This window comes from Netta rufina (assembly GCF_964035555.1).
Source record: "Netta rufina genome assembly, chromosome: 1".
NCBI lineage: Eukaryota > Metazoa > Chordata > Aves > Anseriformes > Anatidae > Netta > Netta rufina.
This window is the reverse complement of record NC_140123.1, coordinates 524,796-552,442: the sequence shown is the minus strand read 5'-3', so window position 1 is coordinate 552,442 and position 27,647 is coordinate 524,796. Positions and strand designations below refer to the sequence as shown.

Genomic DNA, 27,647 nt, shown 5'->3' with positions numbered 1-27,647 from the left:
ACCCCCCCCCACATCAAAAAAAAAAAAAAAAAAAAAAATAGACCTAGGGCTGGAACGTTTCTAGGGGATGAAAATGCAGAGGTGAAATGAGAAAAGCTGTTTGGTGGCAGTCACCACTGGCTGCTTGGGGTCCCAGTCCAACAGTGTTTCCAAAGGGACCCCCTGTGGCACGGATCCCACAAAGGGTCGTATGCGGCAGCGGGGTAAGAAATGCTGCCAAAGGTTGTTAATTTGGCTGGGATTAAAGCATACATTGATTTTGAGAGACAGGAAGGCTCAGCTCTGTGTTTTGCCATGGAGCACTTTGCAGCAGCCTGGGCACCGCCTGTGAGCTGTGGCCAAGCCGTCCTGAGGCCCTGCACATGGCCCTGAGCAGGCCGCGTGGCCAGGGCTGGGTGTCACTGGATCCCAGAACCATCTGGGTTGGAAGAGCCCTCCAAGATCACCCAGCCCAACCTCTCACCTAACACTAACCAGTCCTCCACTAACCCATATCACTGAGCTCTACATCTAAACGTCTTTTAAAGACCTCCAGGGATGGTGACTCCACCACTTCCCTGGGCAGCCCATTGCAATACCTCACAACCCTTTCGGTAAAGAAGTTCTTCCTAATATCCAAACATTCCCAATATCCACTGCCCCAACCCGCTGCCCTTTGCAGGGGCTCCTTGTCACCCCCTGCCACCCGTCTCCTAACAGCCCTGCTGGGGCACCTGCCCCCGCCCAGCAGCCACAGGGTTAAGCTGTTGTTTGCTTTGGACATTTCACCCGAAGGAGAAATTAAAAGTTATCAAGTGAGCTATGGTTAATAGCAGCTGGAAGTGTCCTGAGGCTAATTACTGCTGCAGTGCACCTACCGGCTGCCGCTTGTGGCTGCTGCTAACAGGGCTCACCCTGCCAGCTGGGCAGGTAAACACGGGAAGGGGCCTCTTTGTTTGGGGTCCCTGCAACTGGGGCTGGGCAGACCCCAGGCTGGGGGAGCTGGCAAACAAGTGAGGGAGAAATCACAGCCCAGGAGCAGCTCATGGGCTGAGCACCAGTAGAAGGGACACCCTGAGCCCTGCTGCCACAGCCCCAGGAAGGCACCTGCTTCGTTTGCAAGCAGGTCTCTTGTCGGCCTCTGCATGGTGCTGGGGCAAATGCAGCCAAGGGGAGAAATGCCCCACATTCCCTGTGTTCAGTGCCCCCAGCTGGGGCTTGTACCATCAGTGCTGCCTTATCACTGATTTTCTGGCTGCAGCGGGGTCAGAGCACTTCACAAAGCCCAGTCCTGCCAAGTCCCGGGGAGCTCGGCTCAGCAAAGTGATGGGTACCAGGGGCACGTCCTGCATCAACGCCCCCGAGCACAGCTGTCAGGGAGCCTGCTGGGGCAGGACCACCTTCCCCATCCCTGTACTTACACATAGAGGGTGGCTGGTTCACCCTGTGGCTGTGCTGCTGCCAAATGGGACAGGTTTGTGGCCAAATGGGCTGCAGGAGCCTGATGGAGTTCAACCAGGAGAAGTGCAAAGTCTGGTCCCTGTGAGGAAACAACCGCAGCAAATACTGCTCCAGTCCTGCAAGGCTCAGGTCAGCCGTCCATGGTCAGAGGATGGTCAGACTTTCTCTTACAGCTGGCCCCTTGCTTCATTGACCTGGCAGCAGGAGCAGAGGCCCCAGGCCCAGCCTGGAGCCCGGGAGGTGCCCTCTGGGCCCCAGGCAGCACTGCTGTGCCGGGCGGGTGCCCAGAGAGGGGCTGGGGGCTCCTCCGCGGGGGCTCCAGCAGTCGCCAGGACGTGGGGCTGGGCGAGCGGCTCCGCGGGGCCCTGCTGGGGCAGGGGGCGAGCGGCAGCACCCAGGGGTACCCCCAGCCACAGCCACTCAGTCTGAGAATCTGTGATCTGGGGGTGGTTATGATGGAGAGGTCTGTAGCCCACTGTAGTACATAGGACAAAGCAGCTGGTCCGAGGGAGCACAGCCCCTGGGAGCACCCTGAGCTCCATCCTCTCCTGTGCAGCAACGTGCTCCCAGTTTCACAGTGCCACACCAAGCGCTGACTGCCTGGGGGTTGTCCAGTCCTTGCCAATGCACCGTTCTGCTGCCCTGCAGCAGGGTCAGCATGATGCTTGCCTGGAGTCCTCCAGTGGCGGGTTGCTTCCTTTCCAAGCTATCTGTTCGTGTTCTAAGCACTTTTCATGGCAGACATTTCTTCTGTTGCCTCACCTAAATGCTCATAGCCAGGACATAGCCTGAATGTTTGTAGCCATTTTCCCTGTGCATGTGGTGCTGGTGAGGCTGCACCTTCAGTACTGTGTTCAGTTTTGGGCCCCTCACTGCAGGAAGGACGTTGAGTTTCTCGAACATGTTTAGAGAAAAGCAACGAAACTGCTGAAGGGATTGGAAAACAAGTCGTGAGGAGGACCTGGGGGGAAATGGGGCTGTTTAGTCAGGAGAAGAGGAGGCCGAGGGAAGAACCTTATCTCTCCCTGTAACCACCTTAAAGGAGGCTGCAGCAAGGAGGTGCTGGTGTCTTTTCTCAGGTGACAAGTGATGGGACGTGAGGCAATGGCCCCAGGTTGCACCAGGGGAGGTTTGAACTGATCATCAGGGAGAATTTCTTCATGGAGAGGATGGCCAGGCACTGGGATGGGCTGCCCAGGGAGGTGTTGGAGTCCCTGTCCCTGGAGGTACTTGGGGTATGTGTGGATGTGGAGCTGAGGGACATGGTTTGGTGATGGGATGGTCAGGTCGATGGTTATACTCAGTAATCTTGAATGTATTTTCCAAACTTAACAAGTCTCTGATCTTAAAATTAATATCAGATGTTTCCATCTGATTCATGTCAGCGGGACTCTGCTGGTTTGTCAGTTTAGAGAGAGATTTGGATGATCTCAAAAGAGAGGAAGGAAGGAAGCAAAGATGGATGGATGCATCACATTTTACAGGAACCATTTTCTCTTCCTTATTTCTGACTCGACCACCCTCTCCAAACCAGGTGATAAATCTCCAATCACTCTTTACAGAATTAACAAAGTAATGCTATTTTGTGTGATTGTTCTTGGCACCTGTGGCTACAGGATATGTCAGGAATAGGAAACAGCTTTCACTTTAGATTTCTGAGTGATTTCTGAGCTCAGCAAACACATCAGCAACTACTTCTATGCAGAGCACAACCTCTTGGGTTCCTCCTTTCCAGCTGATTCCTGCAGCGCTGGTGCTCGGGTCGGCTCAGTGCTCCTTGCACTGGCAGCAGGGCTTACACCACTTCACCCTGCCATGCTGCACTGCATTGGGGTGCGTGTGGTCCCCACCATGACGATACAGCAGGGGTACTCAGAGGCGTGGGAGGTGACGACTGAGGCTCCTGCAGTGGATGTGTACCTGCAGCTGTTGATTAAAGCAGGGAGCCTGGAGCTGCACCGTTTCTTAGATGCCTCAGTCTGGCTCCTGATCAGAAGCGGAGCACAGATGTCTCTTGCACAGAGAGGTGGATAAGACACAGGGTGAGCCATTGCCAACCCTTGTAGGCAAGAAGGGGGTCCGGGCACCCTCCCATGCCCCCACAAGGGACATGAGGCACTGTGCACAGCGGTGCCACCTCGCTGCTGCTTGCTGGACACAGCTGTCCTCGCTGGCTGATGCACCATGCCCTGGGGGACACTTTGGGGTCCCCATGTACCGCAGTGGCTGAAGTGCTGCTGCTGTCCAAGTGATACCATGATATCATGTTTCCAGGTGATATCTTGGAAAACATGAGTGCATTGGCCAAGGAGACAGTTGTCCAGCATCCATCAGGACCGAGCCATCGGTTTGACACCAATAAACTTTTGTCATGTCAGTGGTAGGCCTTTGGTCTAAGTTCCCTTTCCAGTCACTGGAGAAAGATGGGCATTTCTGGGGCATTCATTGCCCTAACATCACGGGCATTCATTGCACCTAGCATCACACCTGGTCTAGGGTAAGAAAAATTATTTTATGGGGAGTGCCTTGCTCTCTGAGCATCTCGCCTGCCTTTATAAGCATGTGAGAACATGAGTCCTGCCAACTTCTCCAGCAGTCTGAAAATCCCTCTCCGGATCTGCTTCACCTTTATGCCATAAATGAATGGGTTGAGCATGGGAGGGACTGTCAAATAGAAATCAGCCACCAGGACTTGGATGTGAGGTGCCAAGCCAAAAGAGAACATCTGCAGGTACATGGAGAGGAGGCCACCTATGTAAAACAGGAGGATGATGCAAATGTGGGACCCGCAGGTGCTGAGGGCCTTGAGACGTGCCTCTTGGGATGGCAGCCTCAACACAGACCTGAGGATCATGCCATAGGAGATAGTGATGAAGACAGAGTCTGTCCCGACCAACAGCGTTGCCACGATGATGCTGTAGAGGTCACTGACGGAGGGGTCAGCACAGGCCAACTTCACCACGGCCATGTGCTCGCAGTAGGAGTGAGGGATGACTTGGGATTCGCAGTAGGGCAAGCTGGTGAGGAGGCACATTAAAGGTGTCATGACAACAGCTCCCCGGGCCAGAGACAGCAGTCCTATCTGGGTGGTCCTTGAGCTCGTTAGGATGGTGGAGTACCTCAGGGGGTTGCAGATGGCTATATACCGGTCAAAGGACATTGCCAGGAGCACCCCTGACTCCACTGCGGTGAACGTGTGGATGAAGAACATCTGGATGAAGCAGGCCTCAAAAACAATCTCCCTCGAACCCAACCAGAATACACCCAGAAGTTTGGGAACTACAGCCGTTGAGAAGATGAGGTCAATGACAGCCAACATGGAAATAAAATAGTACATAGGCTCATGGAGACTTTTGTCCAGCCTCACAGCAAGAAGGATCATGGTATTTCCCAGCAGGGTCATGATGTACATAAAGCAGAACGGGATGGAAAACCATATGTGGAGATCTTCCAGGCCAGGGATGCCCGTCAGGAGAAAAGGCAAAGAATTAGTGTTGGTTTGGTTGGGGCTTGACATGGCACAGGTGGAACAAGTCAAATATTTGTTCCTGACTTTAATTCCCTGCAACACAGTGACAGAAAGGTTGGGATTTTGCTACCATCTGTTTGGTCGTAATGCGGAGCACGCTGCAGTTTTCAGGCATCATGCAATATAAGGAAAAACTTTCAGCACCTGTAACCCACAGTCAGGCTTTAAACTGTTGCCGTGGGCAGTGCTTTCTGGAGGACTCATCGCCGGAGAGTCCAAGCTGTCCTATTGCTCATGTGGGGCCACCTTCCCTTCTGATTCCCCCCCAGCCACTCTGTGTAACCTCTGGCTTTTGCAGCAAGTGTGTCTGTCCAAAGGCTGGCACCGTGGAGTCCTGCCCTGCCACGGCTTCCAGCCACTATTGCAGGGAGCAGTGGGCAAAGGGGGGCTTGATGACCCCATGGTCTTTGCCCCCCCTCCAACCCTCATGAGCAGTGCAGTGGGTGGCTTCAGGGCTTGCAGCAAGGACCCCTGCTTGGAGACACGACTGGGCATACGGGACTGGGTCACTTTGGGTCATGCAGAAGTTCTGCCCAGACATCGTGTCTGTGGTGAAACTGAGCTGAGCGAGAAACTGCAGCCAGGAAAATGATGTTTCAGGCAGCAGCCACTGCTACCCTCAGCCAAGGAAGGTACAATTAAAATGGTACTAATGGCCTGCACACTCATCTACCCACGGGACTGCAGGCCAAAGCCATGAGGAATGTTGTCCTGCTTGATGTTCACATCACAGTGACACGGTATTCACTAAAGCAGGCTTTTCTGAAAGGCAGTGCACTACTGCATGCTCATGAACATCTGGAGATGGAGAACCTCCATCCCCTGATTTTTGCCTCAAGTGCTACTTATCCTCATGGTTATAACCCTGTGCTTTTCTTCCCCTTGGGCATTGCCTGTCTACTCCTTCCAGCCACAGCACCCTGTTCTGCCTTCCTGTGCTTGGCCACAGAGCCCTTTGTGGCAGAGTATTTTCAGTGAAGGTGTGCACTTGCCACAGCCAAGGAGTTATTCTTGATAAACTAAAGCCCCAGAGCACTGAGAGTTTCTTGTCTCCAGCCATGTGTTCCACAACCTGCCATAATAAACCTTATGAGAGAGTTTTTATCCACACATCTACATGATATCAACTTACTATTTTTTTTTTTTTAATATATATAACCTCCTCTATTTCTGTTTTATGAATCCAAAATTGCGCTAGCCCTTTGGGTCTCAGTGATCCCTATAAGTGTGCTGTCAGCTGCTTTCCAGAGCTTCTGTTTTCTAGGATCCAGTGCCCCCCTGTGAAAACCTGCCTGCTCTCCTCACCCTGGTATTCAGTTTATTTCAGGCAGTTCCTTTCAGTGATTACATCCACCAATCTCTCTAGACTGCTCTGCAGGACTTGTCTTTCCCCAGCACTATTTGAGACACAACTTGTACTGATTTTAGGACTACTGAGGAAAGTGGCACAGAATAAATTCCAGCCTAGAGCCAGCCCTTGTGGTGTCCCTGCAGAAACACCCATTTTGTGGTGGGCAGCTCCTCTTGGGAAAGCAGGAGGAGGTGCAGTCTGCGTACTGTGCGCACACACATGTGCACATTGGTTAACCAAACTTGCCATCTCATCAGAAAATTAAATCAAGTTTGTTTGACAAGAGCTATCTCCTGTGAAGCCACATTGATTGCAATTAATTTAATTTGATTCCAATCATGTAAATCTGTATTGACCAAATCTCCTATTAGCATCTTGGGCAGTCTGCTGGGCATTGACGTCAGGCTAAGCAATCTGCAGTTAATCACATTATCCTACTGTCTCGCTAAAGTAATGGCCTGAGGAAGCGTGTCTGCAGTCACCGCAGCATGCCAGGACTAATAAAAGTTTGGCAGAGCAGTCCAGAGATCTCCTTGGCCAACTCACAGACACCTTTTCCCTTGTGCCATTTACCCAGGACTGCTGCATTTGCTTTCTGTTCTTGACAGAAGCTGTTTAACACGCTTCTCATTTATTAATTAAGTAAATCGCATTAAAAATAAATAAATAAATATCTGTTGCCTCTCTGATTGCCTGTCTCTTGGGTAGGCATAGACCTCTCCCCTTCACACAGAGGGGTAGTTGTCTTAATTTACTTTTATCTGATTTCTCTACTTAATAGCTTCTAATTGCATGAGATCCTGACCAGCTCTCCCATACCACTTTTGCTGGTGGTGCTGTAGCTGCAGCTTCACGTGCCCCATTCACCTTCCTAACCAAAGCCACTCCTTGCTGCAGGCATGTACAGGTGCAGGCTTGGCCATCAGCTGGACTTGTTCAAAGCACCTCCCAATGTTTTCTCTGGTTTCTTTGTCTAATTTCGCTCTGCCTTTAAGTTTCTTCAGCTTTGAGAAACCAGAACTTTATGAAAAATCAGTACTGCAGACTGAAATACATCGACATCAACACCACCAGCTCCTAGGCACCACCGACATTTTCCCTGTAGTTTAGTTCCTTTTTATCACAGTGAAGTCCCTCGTGCTGTTAATGACTGCTGGACGCAGAACTCTTTGGCTGAGAAATGGGCCCTGTGCTTTCCTCTGATGTTTTATGTCTGTCTATCACACCTTCCAGACTGAGCTCTCCCCATCCCATCTCTTTAACTCCATTCCTTCTCATCACAGACACCTCTAGGGCAGTGGAGAACTGCCATGCAGGTTTATGGAGCATAAAGCATGCTCCAGACATACTTTCCTATGGAAATGAAGCCACGTTATTACTCCTAGCTGGAGCACAAAGGTGAGTGCTGCCTGGTCTGGCTGCTAGCACAGGGTTTAGGACACCCGTTCACATCCAAGGCAAGTTTCCAGCTCTGGAGCAGCCGCTGGCGGGGTCCATGCCCTGACCCGTGTGTGTGTGTAGCTGGCCCTGGAATTTTTGCCCCTTCTCCACAAATTGCACCCCAGTCGCAGAGAACTCCCCAAGTAAAGGTTTGTCCCCCGGTCCCTGCCTGCCTCTGAACTCAAGCTGCCCTCCATTCAGGCTAGCCAGAGAACAAGCCTGTCCTGCACCCTGCTTCAAGCCTCGAGTGACCTGAGCCGGGTGGGGATCCTGGGCCAGGGGGCTGCCTGCCCACTTCAGCATCGCCAGCCCACCCTGAGCAAGCTTCACCGCATCTGACAGAACCCAGATTATTTTACCAAATCCTGTCCATCTGCAAGGCCCCCAGCTGCGTGCCCATGCCTTGCAAGTCAGATATCTCTTATTGTATGCAAGCAATTAAGAATATTGCCCATGGCTGAACATGTAGTTTGTTTTACAGAAAATATGCATTTAGCTAATTTATGAATGGTCTATATAAACAGAAACAAACTTTTTTTTTTTCTTTTCTTTTTTTTTTTTCCATTTTTTTTTTTCAGTGAACAAATTCTGGTTTTAGTTAAAAAGCTTGATACTTATTAGCTTACTCTTTTTTAAACTGAGGGCCTATTTTTAGCTAAAAAAAAAAAATAATCAGAATTCTGCAGTGTCCAGTTTCTGTTTTCATTTAATAAGAGACTTAAATTTTGAACAACTGATTTTTTAAAGAAATTTTCCAGCAATTGCCTTTTTCCTAGCTGACTCAGCTTGTGAATGTCCACAGGCTGACTGCTCTCCCCCAGTCCTTGGGCATCTGCAGCAGCCTGCTGTGCCCTGAGCCCGACACAGCCCGCCCCGGATCAGTCCTCAGCCACATCCACCCACCTCATGCTCTGCTTGCAGGCATCTGCCACCCGGGGGACGCTCACGCCGAGGAAAGGATGCCTCCACGCGTGAGGGCAGAGCAGAAGGGATGTGCATAAATCACCCCAGCAGTTCTGCAGGGAGATGCCTCCTGGATCGAGAGTCCCAAGAGCACGAGGCCTCTGCAGACAAATTCTGTAATAACCTCTGCAAAAGGGCTGGGCAGTAACAGCCTTAGTCTCAAGTCAATTCTTTCCCATCTAATTTATTTTTCAAATGGCAGGTGCTAGGAGAGGATGAAGTGAGGCAGGAATAGGCTGCACGAGTTGTCTCCAGCAGAACAACAAATCTGTGTTTCTGCCTGGAGCACAAGCAAGTACAGTTTCATTTCTGGCTGCTGCTGGACGAGTGGCTGGAAGCATCTCCTGTCTCTCCCCAGGGACAGAGCATCCACAGCTTCTCTGGGTAACCCGTGCCAGTGCCACCCTCTGAGTGAACTTCTTCCAGACGTCTAATCTAACTCTCCCCTCTTTTACTTTAAAACCATTCCCCCTTGTCCTTTCATTATCTGACTGAGCAAAAAGTTGCTCTCCATCTTTCTAGTAAGTCCCTTTTAAGTATTGAAAAGACACAATGAGGTCACTCCAGAGCTTTCTCTTCTTTAGGCTGAACAGCCCCAGCCCTCTCAGCCTTTCCTCTTGATCATCTTCATGGCCCTCCTCTGGACCTACTCTAACAGCCCCACATCCTCCTTGAGCTGGGGGCCCCAGACCTGGACACAATACTCTGACTGGGGCCTCACGAGGGCAGAGCAGAGGGGCACAATCCCCTCCCTCCCCTGCTGCCACCCCTCTGGTGCAGCCCAGGATGCAGTTGCCCTTCTGGGCTGCAAGTGCACACTGCTGTCTTGTATTGAGCTTTTTGTCCCCCAGAGCCCCAAAGTCCTTTTCTGCAGGGCTGCTCTCAGTGAGTTCTTCTCCCACTCTGTACTCATGTCCGGGGTTGCCCCAGCCCGGGTGCAGCACCTTGCACTTGGCCTTGTTGAACTTCATAAGGTTCACGTGGGTCCAATTCTCCAGCCTGTCCAGGTCCCTTTGGATGGCATCCTTTCCTTCTGTCATATCATCTGCACCGCTTAGCTTGGTGTCATCTGCAAATTTGCTGAGGATGCACTTGATCCCACTATGTCATTGATAAAGATATTAAACAACACTAGTTCAAAGACAGACCCCTGCGGTACACCACTTGTCACTGGCCTCTACTTGGATGTAGAGCCATTGACCACCACTCTCTGGGTGTGGCCTTCAAGCCAACTCCTTATCCACTGAATTTTCCACCCATCAAACCAGCTCTCGCCAATTTGTAGACTAGGATGTCATGTGTGACCATGTCAAAGACCTTGCAGAAGTCCAGGTAGATGACATCGGTCAGTCTTTCATTGTCAACTGATTCAGTCACTCCATTGTAGAAGACCACCAGATCGGTCAGTCATGATTTGCCCTTGGTGAAGCCACACTGGATGTCTCACATCACCTCTTTGTCTTGCATGTGCCTTGACATTGCTTCCAGGAGGATCTGTTCCATGATCTTGCCAGGCACTGAGGTGAAGCTCACCAATCTGCAGTTTCCTGGGTTCTCCTTCCTACCCTTTTTAAAAATGTGAGTGATGTTTCCGTTTTCCCAGTCACCAGGGATTTTGCCTGACTGACAGAACTTTCCGAATATGATGGAGAAAGGTTTGGCAACTACTTCAGTCTTCAGGACCCTGGGATGCGTGTCATCAGGCCCCATAGACTTGTACGTGTTTACTTTCATCAGGTGGAAGAGCACCTGCTCTTTGCCTACAGTGCATGGGACTTTGTTCCCCCAGTCTCCATCTACAGGATCAGGGGCACAAAAGACTTGGGAAGTCTGACTGGCAGTGAAGGCTGAGACAAAGAAGTTGTTGAGTACTTCAGCCTTCTCCATGTCTGTCGTTACCAGTTCACCCTTCTCATTCATCAGAGGGACTACACTCTCCTTGGCCTCTCTTTTCTGAGCAATGTACCTAAAGAATCCCCTCCTGTTATTCTTTGCATCCTTTGCCAAGGTCAGTTCCATCCACGCCTTGGAAATTTAGGCTAGCAGAAATATTCTGACAGCTGATTTTTTCAAGCTGTCAGGAAAAAGTGCAGCAGAAAATCAGAGAACCACCACAAAGACAGGAAAAAATATTTCTGACGTGGGGAATAACATGCTTGAACCAGTTTTGATTTTGAATGTGTATCACTGACTTTAACTTAAAAATTATGTAGAAATGAGATTAAACAGAACATTTTGTGTGGGATTCATCTGACCAAACACAGGTGGCAGATGTAGACAGTCTATGGCTATAGATGTAGTCAGTCTATGGCTGGAGCTAGTCCTCCACATTGACTTCAGGGTCCTAAAGGCAAGCAGTGTGTGCTTTTCTTCTGAGTCCTTGTTTTACTGGAGCCAGCTTTCTCCAGCTTCACCCCTCTGCTTCTCCACCCTCAGCCCCAGGTGGGGTCATGGCTGCTGGCTCTGATGAAACTCCCCCCTCTTTGCAGACCACCATGAGCAACTGATACCACAAGCATCTCTGACACAGACATTCATCTCCGCTCCATATCTCTACTTCATCACTCACACATCTTAAACATCCTAATGAGAACTGTCACTTATCCCTGCCAAAACCTCCTTGGCAAAGACTCGCCAGACTGCTGCTTTTTTTTTTTTTTTTTTCCCAAAAGTTGGCTGTTTGTAGTTTAAGTGTTCCTGAATCTCAGGAGGCTCCAGCCAGAGCCCAGGAGTAAACATCTTTGCTCCCTTATTGGAATGTCTGATGGTAAGGCATCATGGTGGTTTTACCCTGCTGGGCAGCTGAACTCCACCACGGCTGCTCTCTCACTCCCCCTTCTCAAAGAGAAGTGGGGGTGGAAATGATGAAGGGGGCTCAAGGGTTGACATAAGAACAGGGAAATCACTCCTCTCCACGGGCTGCAGCTCCAGCCCGGGGCCTGTTCCTGCGGGGGCTCTCCATGGGCCTCAGCCTCCTCCAGGCCACATCCACCTGCTCCACCGGGGGCTCCTCCACCCATGGGGGGGCTGCAGCCTGGAGATCTGCTCCGGGTGGGACCCATGGGTGCAGGGGGACAGCCTGCTCCACCAGGGGCCTCTCCACAGGCCGCAGGGGAACTTGTGCTGTGTGCCTGGAGCACCTTCTGCCCTCCTGCTGCACTGACCTTCTCACAGAGGCTACCTCAGCAGCCGCCCACTACCAAAACCTTGCCACATAAACTCTATATGGGTATAGGGATAAATGTTGTTAGTGTTACTTTGGTAGTTGCTATTGACACGTAGTTTCAGGTTCTCTGAGAGTGCAGGTCTCCCAGGGAACTTCTATTACCAATTCAAATAATGCCTGCAGAGTTATCTCCTCGTCCCAGGTCAGAGCTGGACTTCCCATCTGCTGATCCTAAGGTGTAAAGCCTCAGAATGACTCCTTGTGCCTGCAGGTTCCAGATAAAACCTGCTGCTGCTGGGGGACCTGACCCACCAGTGTCATTGCTGGCTGCATCCTAGCTTCCAGTTCGAGAGGTCTTCTGCACCCTGGGGAACCTCAACACAGTCAGGTGCTGTGACACCTGGATGGGGTCTGGATCCTGCTTGGACATAGCTTGCTTGCTCATAGAGGTCTCAGAGAAGTCCAAGAAGCAGCTGGTCTACGTGCAGTAGTTAGCTAGGCTCGGGACACTCAGATCTATGTCATGCTGTCCTTCAGGCCTCTGAGACATGATAGATTTAGCTATTCACCAGCTTGTGGTCATTACAGCAAGCAGACACTGAAGTAGTAAGTACCCCCAAGCAGAGTCAGTGTTTATTTTCACCACTAGAAGATATGAACAGCTAGAAAAAGTAATAAATACCACGGTGAATCTCCCTGCTTTGGTTTCTTTACCCAGCTGGTGTGATCTGCTGGACTGAAAGAATGCTTTGAAGAGTTCAGGGTGTTTCTCTTTGCCATATGCTTATAGAATTTCCTCCAGACCACAGGCATCTCCCTTCCCCAGCTGTTTCCAGCACTCTGCAAATAGCTGGTGAAAGATCACTTTTAAGCTTAGAGTGACTCAACAATAAGCTTTCCTAGGTGATCAAATTATTCATCAAATACTGAGCTGCCATCATCATCCAGAAACCTGGACAAGCTGGCCTGTGTTCAGCAAGGGAAAACCTTTTGTACAAGAGAGGCACAAAGGGGAGATCCTCTGTGGCTAGAGCACCTGCAAAGCGTGACAGTCATCTACTGCTACCCCAATAGTCCAGAAGGGACTAAAAAAGACACCATAGATGAAAATTCCACATTTCAAGTAGAATCTGTTTATTGACACAAGTATACATGGATTTGTAAGCTGTTGCTTTAAATTATCATAGAGACATTCATGGCATTGGGAACAGCTCAAAACTCAAAGGTGGCAGCTTGCCACTCTATCAGCTGGTAAGAAGGAAGGGGAAATGGGATCCCGATATTTGCTTGAGATCCCAGTCCCAAGCACCTCTTGTCACAGAGTAGGGTCTCATGTAGCTGCTAATGCCGACAAGTCCTCTCCCATCCTCTCATTGCTTCTGTTCACTGTGTATATTTACTGGGAATAAAATTGGTGCTGACTTCGCATTGATGAACACACCTGAAAAATCACTGACTACTGTGTCAGGCACAAACCTTCCTGGAAAATAATATTTTGAGCACTGCCTGATGGATCTGCTTAGTCCTCATGCTGTAAATGATGGGGTTCAGCATGGCAGGGAGGATGAGGTAGAGATCGGCTAGCAGAACTTGTGCTCGTACAGATATACTGCTGCCAAACTGCTGTGCGTATATGGAGACGATCCCAGGGATGTAATACAGCATCATCACACAGATATGACATCCACAGGTGCGGAAGGCCTTCCAGCACGATTTCTTCCCCAAGACAACTTTAAGGATCATCCCATAAGACACAGCAATGAATGCCATGTGCATCCCTACTATAAGAGAGGACATAGACACACAGTAAAATCTAATAGGTCTGGGGTCTGCACATGCAAGCTTCACCACGGCCATGTGCTCGCAATACGAATGGGGAACCACAAGGGAACGGCAATAGGGGAGCTTTGTCACCATCCCTGCCAATGGGACTATGAAAAGGAGAGCTCTCACCATGATAGCCAGGCCTATTTGGGCAATTGTTTGGTGATTCAAGATCCTTTGGTACCTGAGAGGGTGACAAATTGCAATGTAGCGGTCAAAAGCCATGGCCAGGAGCACTCCAGACTCCTCTGATGTTGCAGAGTGAACAAGGAACATCTGGACAAAACAGGCCACGTAACCAATCTCAGTAGAATTCAGCCAGAATATGCTCAGCATCTTTGGGATGATGGATGTCACCATCACCACATCGATGACTGCCAGCATGCCCAAGAAGCAATGAATGGGGTCACGCAGGGACTTGTCCAGCCCAATGACAAGCAAAACTACACCATTTCCTACCAAAGCGATGATATATGCTGAGCAGAAAAGGATGCCCAGGCAGATGGGGAAAGCTTCCAGGGTGGGGACACCCACAAGGATGAAAGAGGAGGAGTTGCCATTGGGGTAGTTGAAGGGATCAGAAGCCATGCAGGAGAATCTTGCTTTTGTGCTTAAAAAAATGAAAAAGACACCTTTTTAGGATCACTGAGATGTCCAGAACTAAGGTTGAGAAGCTGAGTACAATGCATCAATGCATGTGCCAAATCAGGAACCCAATTTTACAATATGTGAGATGGGACCTCCACAGCGTAATGTGACCAGGTGGGGGGAACGGGGCAGAAATGCTGGCTAAATGGGGCTGCTGTGACTTGCAGGTTACTTCAGGTAAGTTCATGTTTCAAATTTTACAACCAGGGCTGAAAAGGAATCTTTTACAGTCCATTGTTTGTGAAAGACTTGTTTCTTTGGTGGCTGCTCACCACCACTCAGTTGAAATCTGGAAATAAGCTGTTACTTCCCTCAGGCAGTGCTTTCGCCTGAGCAGTCAGCTTTCCTGCTATGGGCTCAACACAGAATGTTGCTCCAAGTTTTTAAGGCAAAAAATAGTCTGAGAAAGTGCTCTGGAACATTAAGAAAGACCATGAAAATGTCTTTTCATAGAATCATAGAATCACAGAATCATAGCATAATAGAATCACAGAATCATAGAATGATAGAATCATAGAAACATAGAAACATGGAATCATAGCATAGCAGAATCACAGAATCATAGAATCATAGAAACAGAAACATAGAATCACAGAATCACAGAATGGGCTGGGATGGAAGGAACCTCAAAGATCATCCAGTTCCACCCCCCCTGCCATAGGCAGGGATGCCACCCACCAGATCAGGTCACCCGGGGCCCCATCCAGCCTGGCCCTGAACACCTCCAGGGATGGGGCATCCACAGCTTCTGTGGGCAACCTGTGCCAGTGCCTCACCACCCTCTGAGTGAAAAATTTCTTTCTAAACTCTAATCTAAATCTGCCCTCTTTCAGTTTAAAAGCATTCCCCCTTGTCCTATCATTATCTACCTGAATAAAGAGTCCTTCTCCATCCTATTAGACCTCTTTAAGTATTTAAAAGCTTCAGTTAGATCACCCTGGAGCCTTTTCTTCTGTAAGCTGAACAGCCTCAGCTCTCTCAGCCTGTCTTCGTAGGAGAGGTGCTCCAGCCCCTTGATCATCTTTGTGGCCCTTTTGCTGCTTTGTCTTCATTTTTTCGTTCACCCACGAATGAAGCCTGCAAAACTATTTTTTATTCTGGCAGGAGAAGCTTGAAGGTAATACAAACCCTCCAGAGAAAAATTCTGGAGACGAGAAGAGTCTGAGAACTGTGGGTAGGATCATTAATTTAATGTTAGACACAGTCTGCGTGGAAGCTGTGAGAAGCAGAAGCCAGACAAATTCAGAATAGAAAAAAAGGAAGATATTGGAAGACAACTAAGGAAATACAGCACTTAAATTTTCGAAATAGAGAGTGAAACAATAGCTTAACCCCAGGTGTTGCTGCTGGCACTGCTGGCTGAAAAGGTTGTTCAGGACAGAAGTGTTGGCCTAAATGTTTGTGAATCAGGATATTTTGGAGGCTGAAGTAGGGTCTAAATTCCTTTTTAATTACTGTACTTTATTGCACTGCACCGAGCTCTTGTGTTTGAGTAACCAGCAGCTGCAGGAGCCAGTTGTGACTCCCAATTTGCACAGAGAACAGTGCGGCTGACCAGCGGCTGCTTTCTCTGACCTCTAGACCCACAGACTGTCAGAGACACAGCCCAACCTTTCAGACCACCTTCTCTTGCAAAACAGAGATCTCCACTCTTGCAAACATAGCTGTGGACCCTGGGATGGTGCAAGCCCCAGTTTAACACCCCAACATCGCAGACTCAGGTGATGGTTCAGGTACCTAAAGACAGGTGCCGAGAGCCATCTGAGACCCCCGGTGCCTACTCAGCCTCTATTCCCTTCACACCCTTCACATGTGGATGCTTGGGTACCTAGGGGCATCTCGAGTGGCTGTAGACACCCAAGTAAGGGGCAGTGGAATGGCACCCTGAGGGTCTGAGCTCCTGTAGAAGTCAGAGAAGAGCTACAGCATGGGTCCTACAGAGTAACTCACTCCCTGAATGTAGGGTCCTGCCCTAGGGTGAGTGGAAATTCTCTACGGGATCTGCTGACCACAGGGGCTGGGTCACCACAGTCTGTAGTCAGTGATCGGGCAGTAAGCATTCACGCAGGCAAGTGCATCTGGACACCTACCTCTAGGCACTTACGTGTGTTTGAATCCAGAGCTGGGTCCCCAGCTGCATATATCCAAGGGAAGAATAACTTAGCTTCCAGAAGGTCTTTCCCACAGCCAGTGCCTGTTTCAATATGTCAGTATGTTTCAGTGTTATTATCAGTACTTCAGCAGTACTGAGGACCCCTGATCACTGGGGCTCCTTGGCTTGGAGCACAGAAGAATTTGCAGCCTAAGCAAAGGTTTCTGATCTGGGTCTGATGAGACGGATAAGCTCCGGTAGGACTGTCACCTGGAAGGTGGCAGCGCTACAGCTCCGTGGATTGCAAAGTGCAGAAAGGTTGGAGTATTATTCTATCCTTTGGAAGTCACCTAAGGGACACCAGATGGAGGCTGGGCTGTCTGTCCTCTGAGAAGATGGAAATTTTCAAGGCTGCTTCAGCTTCAAGCATTATCTCCCTCTTTTTGTATCATACTCTTGGAGTCTTGGGGTCATGGCAGTCTCCAGAGCCTGCCGGGGCCCATGGGACCAACGCACAGAAAGTAACTAAGGAGTCCACAAGTGGAGAAAAATACCTTTGGTTTGCCACAGAGCAAGGTGATTTGTAAACTCCAGGTTTCCATTCTTCTCTCTGCCCAGAACCACAACAGCAACTTCTGCATCTGCTGAATCCCCAGAAAGAGTTTGTGCGAGGATCCGTGCAGGGAGGTGGGATCTGACAGCAGGCCCTGAGCCCTGACTGCAGCATGCAGTCTGTAGGTGGGGAATGATGCTTACTGATCGTAGATAAAGAAACCACCTGATGGCAAACCTCCAGCAGGCATAGGGCCAGCCTGTCTATGAGGATCATTAATGGGATGCCAGCTTATTAGGGAATAATTCTTTATTAAATTTTTAGCTTATTTTCCAAAAAACACTCTGGGGGGAGTGCAGATAAGAACCTACACGTGACCAGAAGTGGAGTACAATTAGAAAACCATTCTGAAGTGGAGCTGTCCTGTATTTTCCTGTCAGCCATATATTTTCCCAGCTGGTTTAGGGAAAACAGGTACACTTATTTTACTGTGGTGACTGGGCTGTGGTTGGCCATGTAAGCACAGCACCGAGAGGAAGGGTGGAACAGTTGCAGAGAGCTCCCATCCTTGCTCTGTCCCACTGAAATTCCCTGCTATTTGGTCCTTTCTCCCCACCCCCCAAATATGATAGGAGGGAACAGAACAGGATCTGTTCTGCACAGGGACTAGGCATGAGGAAAGTGAGATGGGGCAGGAAATGAAGACATGGTCATTTGCGATGTGTGGGGATATCATTCCTATGTTTTTTACCAGAAAGGGGAGGTTCTCCTGAAGTGGGGCTTTTGTTCTGCAGATGCATTCACTGCCTGAGAGCACTCTGTCCTCACCCTCTCTGTCGTATCTCCATCTCCACAAAGAGCATGGTCCCAGCAGGATGTGTGTCTGTGCTCAAGGTGTGGGATGGAGATCACAGAATCACGGAATGGTTTGGGTTGGAAGGGGCCTTAAAGATCACCTCATTCCAACCCCCTGCCCTGGGCAGGGACACCTCCCACCAGACCAGGTTGCTCAAAGCTCCATCCAATCTGGCCTTGAGCACTTCCAGGGATGGGGCATCCACACCCACTGGACAACCTGTGCCAGTGCCTCACCACTCTCATAGTGAAGAGTTTCTTCCTTATATCTAATCTAAAACCACCGTCTTTTAGTTTAAAACCTTTACCCCTTGACAGAGTCCCCCCCCAACTTTCCTGTAGCTCCCTTTAGGTATTAGAAGTTTGTTACAAGGTCTTCTCCAGGCTGAACAACTCCAACTCCCTCAGCCTTTGTAGGAGAGGGGCTCCAGCCCACTAAGCATCCTCGTGGCCTCCTCTGGAACTTGTTCCAATACATCCATGTCATTCTCGTGCTGGGGTCTCAGAGCTGAATGCAGGCTCCAGGTGGGGTCCCAGGAGAGCAGAGCAGAGGGACACAATCCCCCCTCTCACCCTGCTGCCACGCTGCTGCTGGTGCAGCCCGGGATGTGTTTGGTTTTCTGGGCTGCAGGCACACATTGCTGGCTCATGTTAAGCTTCTCACCAACCAGCACCCCCAGGTCCTTCTCATCAGGGCTGCTCTCAATCTGTCCTCCCCACTTGCTCCTCCTGAGACTAATTTTGTCTAAGTTTACTTCAGCGTCAAAGTCAGGCGTTGCCACTGAACCCCCCCAAGCAAAGCAGGCATAGCGAAAGGGCTCAGCAGGGTCCCTCACTGGAGGGGATGGGAAGAGCTGCATGAAGCCTGGTTAGTGCCCTCAGGGAAGGGGAAAGTTGGGTGATATCCACAGCAGGATGCTACTGGGAGCACCCTACCTGTGCAGCACCAGGCGACATCAGTGGGGGCAGACCCTTTAACTGGAAAATAAACCCAGCCTGGCAGGCTGGACAGTGCGCTTTGTGCCTCGACCCAGGGCTGCAAGGCTTGGGTTGGAAGAGCCTGGTCTCTGAGTCAGGCAGGAGGATTGGCCGTGTGTTTGAGTTGTTGGTATCTGCTGATTGTACTGTTGGGGGTGTGTGATATGACCTGTGACTGTAGCCAGTGCAGAGAGCAGCAGGCTACAGTGGGTCAGGAGACACTGAGAAGAACCACGATCACAACCACCAGCTTGAGTTTGGTGGTTACCACAGCTCTCTGCAATGCTTTGTTTTCCCCTCTAGTTTGGGCAGGATATGTGCAGACTTCCTCAGACACTCAGATACTAACCCTTCTCTGGCCCTCCCCTCCTCTGCAGAAATCAACTGGCCAGGAAAACAGTTTACAAAACACTTCTAAAACTTTACTAGAGAGACCAGATGGATAGAAGCACCTCCACTTTGCCACTGGTCAGACCCTGTGCCAGGATCCAGAGCGCAGGTGATTACTCACAATGGATTTCTGTGCATAGCTCATCATGTCACTAAGACTGGACAGGCAAAAACCCATGAAGTGGTAATACACTTTCATAATAAGAGCGACTAAGTGGTTTCCCATCTGCTGTGAAGGGGACATTTACCTGGAAGGTCCATGGAAAATGAGTCATGCTATTGCACAGATCCCACAGGGGTTCCCCTGACCCCAATATGAAATATGCCCTGCTGAGACTCTGCCTAGGCTGCTGAACCTTTAGGGTTTATGGGTCGAACTTCTGATCTGTCTTGTTGGGCTTAACAAACCATGAGCACACCCATCAGACTCCTTCACAATTCTGAATTTGCCCCTTACCATTGTCATTCTAGGAGAAATACAAAGTCCCTGCCAGGGATTTCTGTGTCTTGATTTCCATGGGATGAAAGTGTAAGAAGAGACATGCTGGAAGTCCATATGTGGTGTCAGGAAGTGAGTTTTCTCCATAGTTAAAACCAGGTATATGTTTGCTGAGGAGGAGGAGCACAGCCCTGTTCTCTGCTTCCCTACTTTAATCCACACTCCTGCTCCTCACCTTCAGTGCCAGGTCTCCCTCCTGCAGCAGCCCTGATGCTTTCTTGTGTTTGTGGCCCTTCACCTCAAGCAATCTGCACTAAGTGAAGGAGACTTGTTCAGCTGAACTCTGCAGCTGCTCTGCACATCCCATTGCAAACAATTCCTGCTCTTTCTAAGGCAGCGCAGCACCTGAGGGGTGAAGAAGTGATGAATTATCCTCATGGCAGCACAGGATGAGCAGAATTACAAGATCTCCAAAGGGGAGAGCTAGTTTGCTGAAGTGTCATATGCATGGGTATAGGATCTCACAGGAATTCAGGGGCAAATACTTATGGAAAAATGGCACTTTTCAAAATCCCTGTAATGGTATTACAGGTACTTAAATGTTTTAGAGAGACACAGAACATCAAAAAATAGGGAGTCCCATTAAAATATTGGTAAAAAAATGTAGAACATTTCAGAACTGATACTGTTTTGGAGTCTCTGGTAAGAAAGGAATAAAATCTTATGTAATACCACAAGGTTTCAGTGTGACTTATAGGTCCTGTTCTCAAATGAGCTGAGTTTTTGTTACTGCTGCAAATGCTTCAATAAATGTTCAAGACAGGATTGGGAGGAAAAGAAAATCTGCTTAGGGCCAATATCTGGATGAGTGTGTGTGTAAATATGCATACGCACACAACACCTGTGAACACACACCCTACATAGCCAGGCACCAGGATCAGGCAGTTGCTAAAGACTAGTATCAATAAATGGAGAATTACAGATCAGGTGGAAAAGGTACATGTGGAAAGATGAACCCATTAACAGCCTTTCATTTCCGAAGTGGTAACAATCTTTTATCAAGAACTGTCATTAAGAGGGAAGTCACGAGATGACACAGAGGAGGACCAATGGTTCGGACACATTTATAAACCATTTGTCCTTCTGTTCTGAACAGGAATGTAGAATTGACTTCCTAAAGATAATCGCTTTCACCAGTGAAACTTTTCATGGTGCCTCTGGCTTTTAGGGTTTGGCCGAGACAATGAAGAGATCACCCTGCTTTTCTAGTAGACCACTTTGTAAGATTTTATTTGCATCCTCCCTCCCCTCCCCCAGCGCTGCCATTGTCCTCTGGTGTGGTCCCCATTCCTTCCCACGTGGTGTTAGCAATGGGTTTGGGTCAGGACACAGGCTGGATCTCCTTCTGCCGGAGCAGGCTCAGCACCCGCTGCCGGATCGCCTTGGTCCTCATCCCATAGATGAGTGGGTTGAGCATGGGAGGCACCAGCAGGTAGAGGTCAGCCATCAGGATGTGGAGGTGTACAGGGATGCTCTGGCCCCAGCGCTGAACACAGAAGGAGAAGAACCCAGGCACGTAGAAGAGCAGAATGACTCCAATGTGGGAACCACAGGTGAAGAAGGACTTCAGGCGAGCCTCTCTGGAGGAGAGGCCTAAAACCGCCCTCAGGATCAGCGCATAGGAGATGGCAATGAGGGTGACGTCTAAGCCCACTATGAAGATGGCAGATGTCATCCCATAGATGCTGTTGGGCCGGGTGTCCCCGCAGGCCAGCTTCACTACTGACATGTGCTCGCAGTAGGAGTGGGGAATGACATGAGTGCCACAGTAGGACAGGCTGCTCACCATGCACGTCAGAGGGGTCATGAGTCCAATGCCACGCACTGCAGCGGCCAAGCACAGCTTGGCAATGGTGCGACCGGTCAGGATGGCAGAGTAGTGCAGGGGCCTGCAGATGGCCAAGTAACGGTCGAAGGCCATGGCAAGCAGGATCCCTGACTCCACTGCAGAGAAGCCGTGGATGAAGAACATCTGAACCACACAGCCCTCAAAGATGATCTCATGGGTTTGGAACCAGAAGATGCTCAGGAGCTTGGGCATGGTGGAAGTAACGAGCACCAGGTCGATGGCAGCCAGCATGGAGAAAAAGTAAAACAAGGGCTGATGGAGGCTTGAGTCTGCCCTAATCACCATGAGGACGGTGAAGTTCCCCAGCACTGCCATGATGTACATGGTGCAGAATGGGAAGGCAATCCAGAACTGAACAGCCTCCAGCCCGGGGATGCCTGTTAGGATGAAGGGTAAGGGACTGGAGTGGTTTGAGTAGGACATGGTGCACAGCTGCACAGCTGGACGGGAAGCCACAGGAACATCTGGCACAGAGGAGAGAAGGAAGACCTGGAGCAAAGCTCTCCTGTGAACTCCAGCCACAGGCAGAACACGCCTGCCTGTCTTCTTGGGCACACAGGCCAGTGATCATATCCTCCTGCCTCTTATCCAGGTACACTCAGCCCCATCATCTGCAAAATGCAAACACACATGGTCTTAGTCCCAACATTTGGCAGTTACCTGACCCCTCCTGCCACCCTGTGCTGGTCTTTGGCTGTTGTCCCCTCCCCTCCAGTCCATAGTTTGGGAGTTATGAGCTAGATGTCAAATCCTTTCAGTTGCCTTTGGTACAAGAATCTAAGACAGGGAAGATCCAGAATACTCTGAAGATGCAGCTCAACAGGACTTGTCACCCACACACTTTTGCAGGTTGTAAACCATGTCTCCTTCTGGGTTGTTGTGCCCCATATGATTCCCACCTTGGGAAACTGCAGCAGATGTGCATTTGTACTACCAGTGTTTGTTCCCCAGAGCATTTTTGCTCAGACCAGCACTGTCAGCTTTGGGGCTGTCCTTGCTGGAGCCAGAACTCTGAGCAGCCTTGCTGTAGTCCTGCTCAGAATGGGCTTCCCTTCTGCAGGGTCCCTGTCTCCTCTATTATGAAGGAAAGCCAGCACCATGAAGGCAATCTGTTGCAAAGTGGCCTGAGGCTGCAGTGCTAGTCCCCTCCAGCATCAACCTTCACATGTAATGCTTTCCTCTTCAAGCCCTTGCTAAAGGAAAGACGTGCTGTGAAACTTCTCTGTTTGTCAGGGGAGACAGAGGCACAGAAGGGTTAAATCAGCCAGATGGGGATCAGATGCAAGTTTCTCAGGCACTTGTACCTTCTGTTTTCCCCAGCATACCATAGATTCAGACTTCATCTCTTTGGCTTTTCAGACATTTGACTTTCCTAATCCCTAAATAGTTTAATCTCTCTGCCAAACTGCTTTGAGCCCTCCACATGACACAAACCAACCAGCATCTGTCTGTTTCCAGTCACTGCTATTTGCAATGTAAGACCAAATACTGTGAAGCCAATGTTGTGAGAATGCTGCCATGATAATATTATTCATAATAGTTTATTGCAGAGAAGACTCTGCTTGCCATGTAGTCAGCTACCTAGGCCATGAATTCAGGGGGCAGAGCCACAGCTGGCACGAGCTCTGCTTGGAAAAAGCACATACTTATTCCCTCTTTTCACTCAAAGGTAATTAATCTGAAAATCCTGTGTGTTGTTCTGGGCAGTGTTACTTGTATAATAAAGCTCTCCAGATCATTAAATATGCCATTAAGCAAGCATCAGACTCAGTTTTTCCCAGGAGTTGGTGCTTTAGTTTACCTTTTTCAGGTGCGTTTGCAGTCCTGTTCTCTTCATGTGATTTGATTTCTTGATTACACATAAACACTCAAAGTACCAAGGAAGCAATGCCTTACCTTTAGCTCAGTCCGTCTGACCAGCCCCATCTGTGCCATGCAAAGAAACCGTCCTGACAGCACTTCATTGTCATCTGTCTTAGACCTGACCTCCTCTATATTTCACGCTTCCTCCTCTTGACAAGCTGGCAGCCACGGTGCCTCACGTAGTGCCTCAAAACCCTGACCAGGGACATCGGGACAGGGCTCTAGTGCCATGTTCCAGCCCTGCTCAGAGCACCACACCTGGAGTAGCTGTTCCTTCATCTCCTCAGCTCCAACTCAGCCTTGCACAGACTCTTTCACTACCACCAGCTGCCAAGAATGGCTGCAGTTGCAGCCAGTATGGAAATGCCACATTAGGGAGATATTGCTGTCCTTTTGGCTATTTTTGAGTTGTACATGCAGCAGTGGTAATGGGAGCAGCAATTTTGAGACTTGTTGCTGCTCAAGTGGAACAACACTTTCTGGTCTGTTGGCACACTTCTGAGCATTTGCCTTGTGCCTTATTGAACTGAAAAGCTGATAGGGTCTTATTTCATGCAATTAGGTAGTTCAGTAATTTTTAAGTGACAAGTTTTGTTCATTTCATAGTCCATCACATTTTCTATAAATGGGGAACATTACCTGTCAGCCTTACCTGGTTTGCTGTACTCTATAAGACTTCTTGCAAACTTACTGTATTTGTTTTTAAACAGTCAAACATTAAAATGCCCTTAGAGAATGAGATGTTCAGTATTGAACAAATCACAGCAGGAGTTGCAATGTTTGACTGTTAGCATACTGTCAAAGCTTTCCTGACCTTGTAAAGAGAGAATAGATCCTGGTACCTGAAGTTGAGGTTTTAACTCTATCCTCACTCATTTTTGTCAGCTCTGCTCCTCTGCTGCTAAGCAATGATCATTAAATTTACCAGATTTATTAGACTTAACATTTCTGTATGGCTGTCAGACACAGCTTGTCTGTCAGCCATGCAGTCTATGTAAAACTTATAGGCAACTCCTTTTGTATTAACAGCCACCCAGCTTTCCTGATCAGCTTACAGCCTGTTATAAATCAAAGACCTCTTAAACTTGGGGTTTTAAGAGACCTAGAGGAATCATCCAGTCCATATCATGTCCCCACTATAAGACCAAAAGTCATCTCTGATAGAAAAACATAAAACCTTATCCTCCACTGCAGAAACTCTTCACCTTCCCCAAACCACCTGTTTCAGAACTTTTTTTTCTAGTGTCAAGCCAGTATCTCTCCAGAGCTCATGACTTTTGTCCTTTCCATAAGGGAGGAGAACAAATTATTACCTTCCTGGTGGTGTTTGACATCCTCTTCGGGTTTGCACAGGTGAAAAAGACAGGACTAGAGATATGATCAGATAATTGCAGATCTTCACAGATGACTGGATCACCAGATGTTACACCTATGTGTCTACAGTTTGTTTGAAGTTGGCTTAACCAATGAATAGTTTGCAGCCAAATAATTAGCACTGTTGTAATGAACCCATGCAAGAAGGTAAATCAAGGTTGCAGATATATAACCGACAGTTTTCCAACACAATATTCACTTAAAGTAGGATATCTGGAAGTAATGAAGTAGATCATTAACCCAGTAAGAGACAAAGTCCACTTATATGTATTGGCATATCTGCAAGGTAGCTTTTAGGTTAGATTGGGCTATATTCACCTCAATTTGGCTAAGATTTGAACTTGTCTCAGAGCTTGGCACTATGCTTAAAAATACTGGTATAGTCCCAGGTTAAATGAAAAAAAAATTCCTCCCAGCTCACCTGGATACCCTGGACATGACCCTGTCTCTACCTACATCACCCTCAAATACTGCTTTTGCTTCACACGACTAAGCAAGTCTTCAGCCTTCCAAAAGGACTTGCATGCAAATATTTATGCATCTTAAGGGAACTGATCACTTTAATCACCCACTGCTGGGTCTTGAGAGAATGCAGTCATCACAAAGAAGCTGCTGCCTGGGAATAGACAGGAATAGCAATGGTTTGTAAACAAATGCACTCCTCTTTCCTACTGCTTGGGTTATCTCTGTCTTGGTGTTAAACAATGCAGAACAGCTTTTGGAGAGAGTATTCTACAAAGAGGGAAGATTTTAACTTTGCATGGGCAAATACCACACTGTGAGGACTAATCCTTCTAGTACACACAGCGGTGCATGTGTCCTTCAGGTGTATCTTGGTGGTGTAAAACTATCTGGGATTGAATCTAGCATCACTGCATTCCTTTGGGGGCACAAGATGGCAGCATGGATTCTTAGAGCTCTATTTTGACACCACCTATCGTCAGAGGATCCTGAAGCATTCATGAATCATAGAATCACAGAATCATTAAATGGTTTGGGTTGAACTGGACCTTACAAGGCCACCCAGCCTCCCATTGCCATGGGAAGGGTGCCCCACCCCCAGCCCAGGCTGCCCCCAGACTCCCCCCAGCCTGGCCTTGGGCACTGCCAGGGCTGGGGCACCCCCAGCTTCTGGGGACAGCCTGGGCCAGGGCCTCACCATCCTCGGAGGGAAGAACTTATCCCTAATTTCTAATATAAATCTACCCTCTTTTAGCTTAAAGTCATTCCTCCCTTGTCCTATCTCTACACTCCCTGACAAAGAGTCCCTCACCAGCTTGGCCCCCTTTAGGTACTGCAAGGCCACTGTAAGATCTCTTCAGAGCCTTCTCTCTGGGAAGAACAACCCCAACTCCCTCAGCCTGTCTTCACAGGAGAGGTGCTCTGGCCCTCTATGCATCCTCGTGGCCTTCTCTGGACTTGTTCTTCCATGTCCTTCTAGTTCTGGGCCCCAGAGCTGAACACGGTACTGCATGTGGAGTCTCATGACAGTGGAGAGGGAGAATCACCTCCTTCAACTTCTTTTGATGCAGCCCAGGATATGGTTGGCTTTCTGGCTGCAAGTCCTCCTTGTCTGGGATCAATTCTCTGGCTGTGTTGCACAGCTTGCAGAGACCCCCAGAGCAACCCTGGAGAATCAGGAACACCACAGGATGAGCTTATCTGAACTGCACCAGCCTTGTGGTGCTGAACACTGGTCATCATCTTTTTTACATGGTATCCCTTCACTCTCTTTTTGATAAGCTACACAGACTGACTTGCCATGATGTACTAGCAAGCAGAGTAATAAATCAACTGTACATATTAGAGGGAAGTTGCAGTGAAAGTGGCACAATCTCTGTACGTTTTGCAATGTCTAATTAGCCTTTCTATTATTTTTTGAAAAGAAAGACACTTAGGTATAGTTTTCAAACGATACCTCTTGATATCAATCTCCCCACTTTCAACAGCACTACTCCATCCGTGTTTGCCTTGACTGGCATCCCTGGGCTGGAAGATATGTACCCTTGAATTTCCATCCCAATCAGCACAGTGTTCACCATATCCCTCCTTGATAAAGATGGAGCTGTATTTCCACAAGCCCATGTTTTATTTCCTCTCCATGTTAGCCTTCATTAACTTAGTGTTGTTCCTGACCACTGTGCTCAAAATGCAGAGCTTCTTCTGGTTCAACATCAAGGACATCACCCTCAGTATCTGCCTTATCAGACTGCTAGCTCTAGCCAGGGCAGCTGGGATCATGTTGCCTCTGCCTTTTTTCCTCCACCACCTGCCATACGGCCTCACTCATACCATCTCCCACAGCTACTGTGAACACAGAGTGTTGGTGAAGCTGGTCTGTGCTAATACCAGATTCAGCAACATCTATGGCAACATCATCGCTCCCTTCACCATGGGGCTGGATCTGCTGTCCATCAGGCTCTCCTACATCAGGATCCTGAGGATTGTGTCGGGCCTGGCATGCAGGGAAGAGAGACTGAATGCATTTGGGACCTGCATCTCCCACAACAGCGGCATCCTGGTCTTATACAACCCCATTGCTTTCTTGTGGGTAATACACAGGTTTGGTTGTCATGTTGTCCCTGATATGCACATCCTGATGACCAGCCCTATTGTGTATGATATCTAAACAAAACAGATCTGTGACTGGGTGCTCACTGCATTTTTTTTGCAGAAGAAATTTTAAATTTCAGGTGTCATGTGGTGTCAGTCCTAATTCAGCCAGGGCTTCATACTGGTCAGAACCCCAGAATGATTTAGGGCTCTCAAAAAGTTCTTCCAGATACTTCTTTCCTGACCAGGCTCCAGTGTCTCTCCCAGTGCTGCAGTGTAT

At 48.9% G+C, this 27,647-nt stretch overlaps 2 protein-coding genes across 2 annotated transcripts; one reads left to right on the top strand and one right to left on the bottom strand.

Annotated features, from left to right (window-relative positions):
* Nucleotides 1-1,570: 1,570 nt before the first annotated feature.
* On the bottom strand, nt 1,571-22,000 carry LOC311220435 (uncharacterized protein; the record flags this gene model as incomplete). Its single annotated transcript, XM_084303969.1, has 4 exons — nt 1,571-1,805; nt 3,987-5,002; nt 13,366-14,323; nt 21,057-22,000. The coding sequence occupies 4 exons, from the start codon at nt 21,998-22,000 to the stop codon at nt 1,571-1,573; spliced, it is 3,153 nt and encodes a 1,050-aa protein (XP_084160095.1).
* Nucleotides 22,001-26,873: 4,873 nt separating this feature from the next.
* On the top strand, nt 26,874-27,443 carry LOC311220428 (olfactory receptor 52K1-like; the record flags this gene model as incomplete). The annotated part of the gene is made up of 1 exon (XM_084303955.1): nt 26,874-27,443. One exon carries the CDS (start codon nt 26,874-26,876, stop codon nt 27,441-27,443), a length of 570 nt encoding a protein of 189 aa, XP_084160081.1.
* Nucleotides 27,444-27,647: the final 204 nt, after the last annotated feature.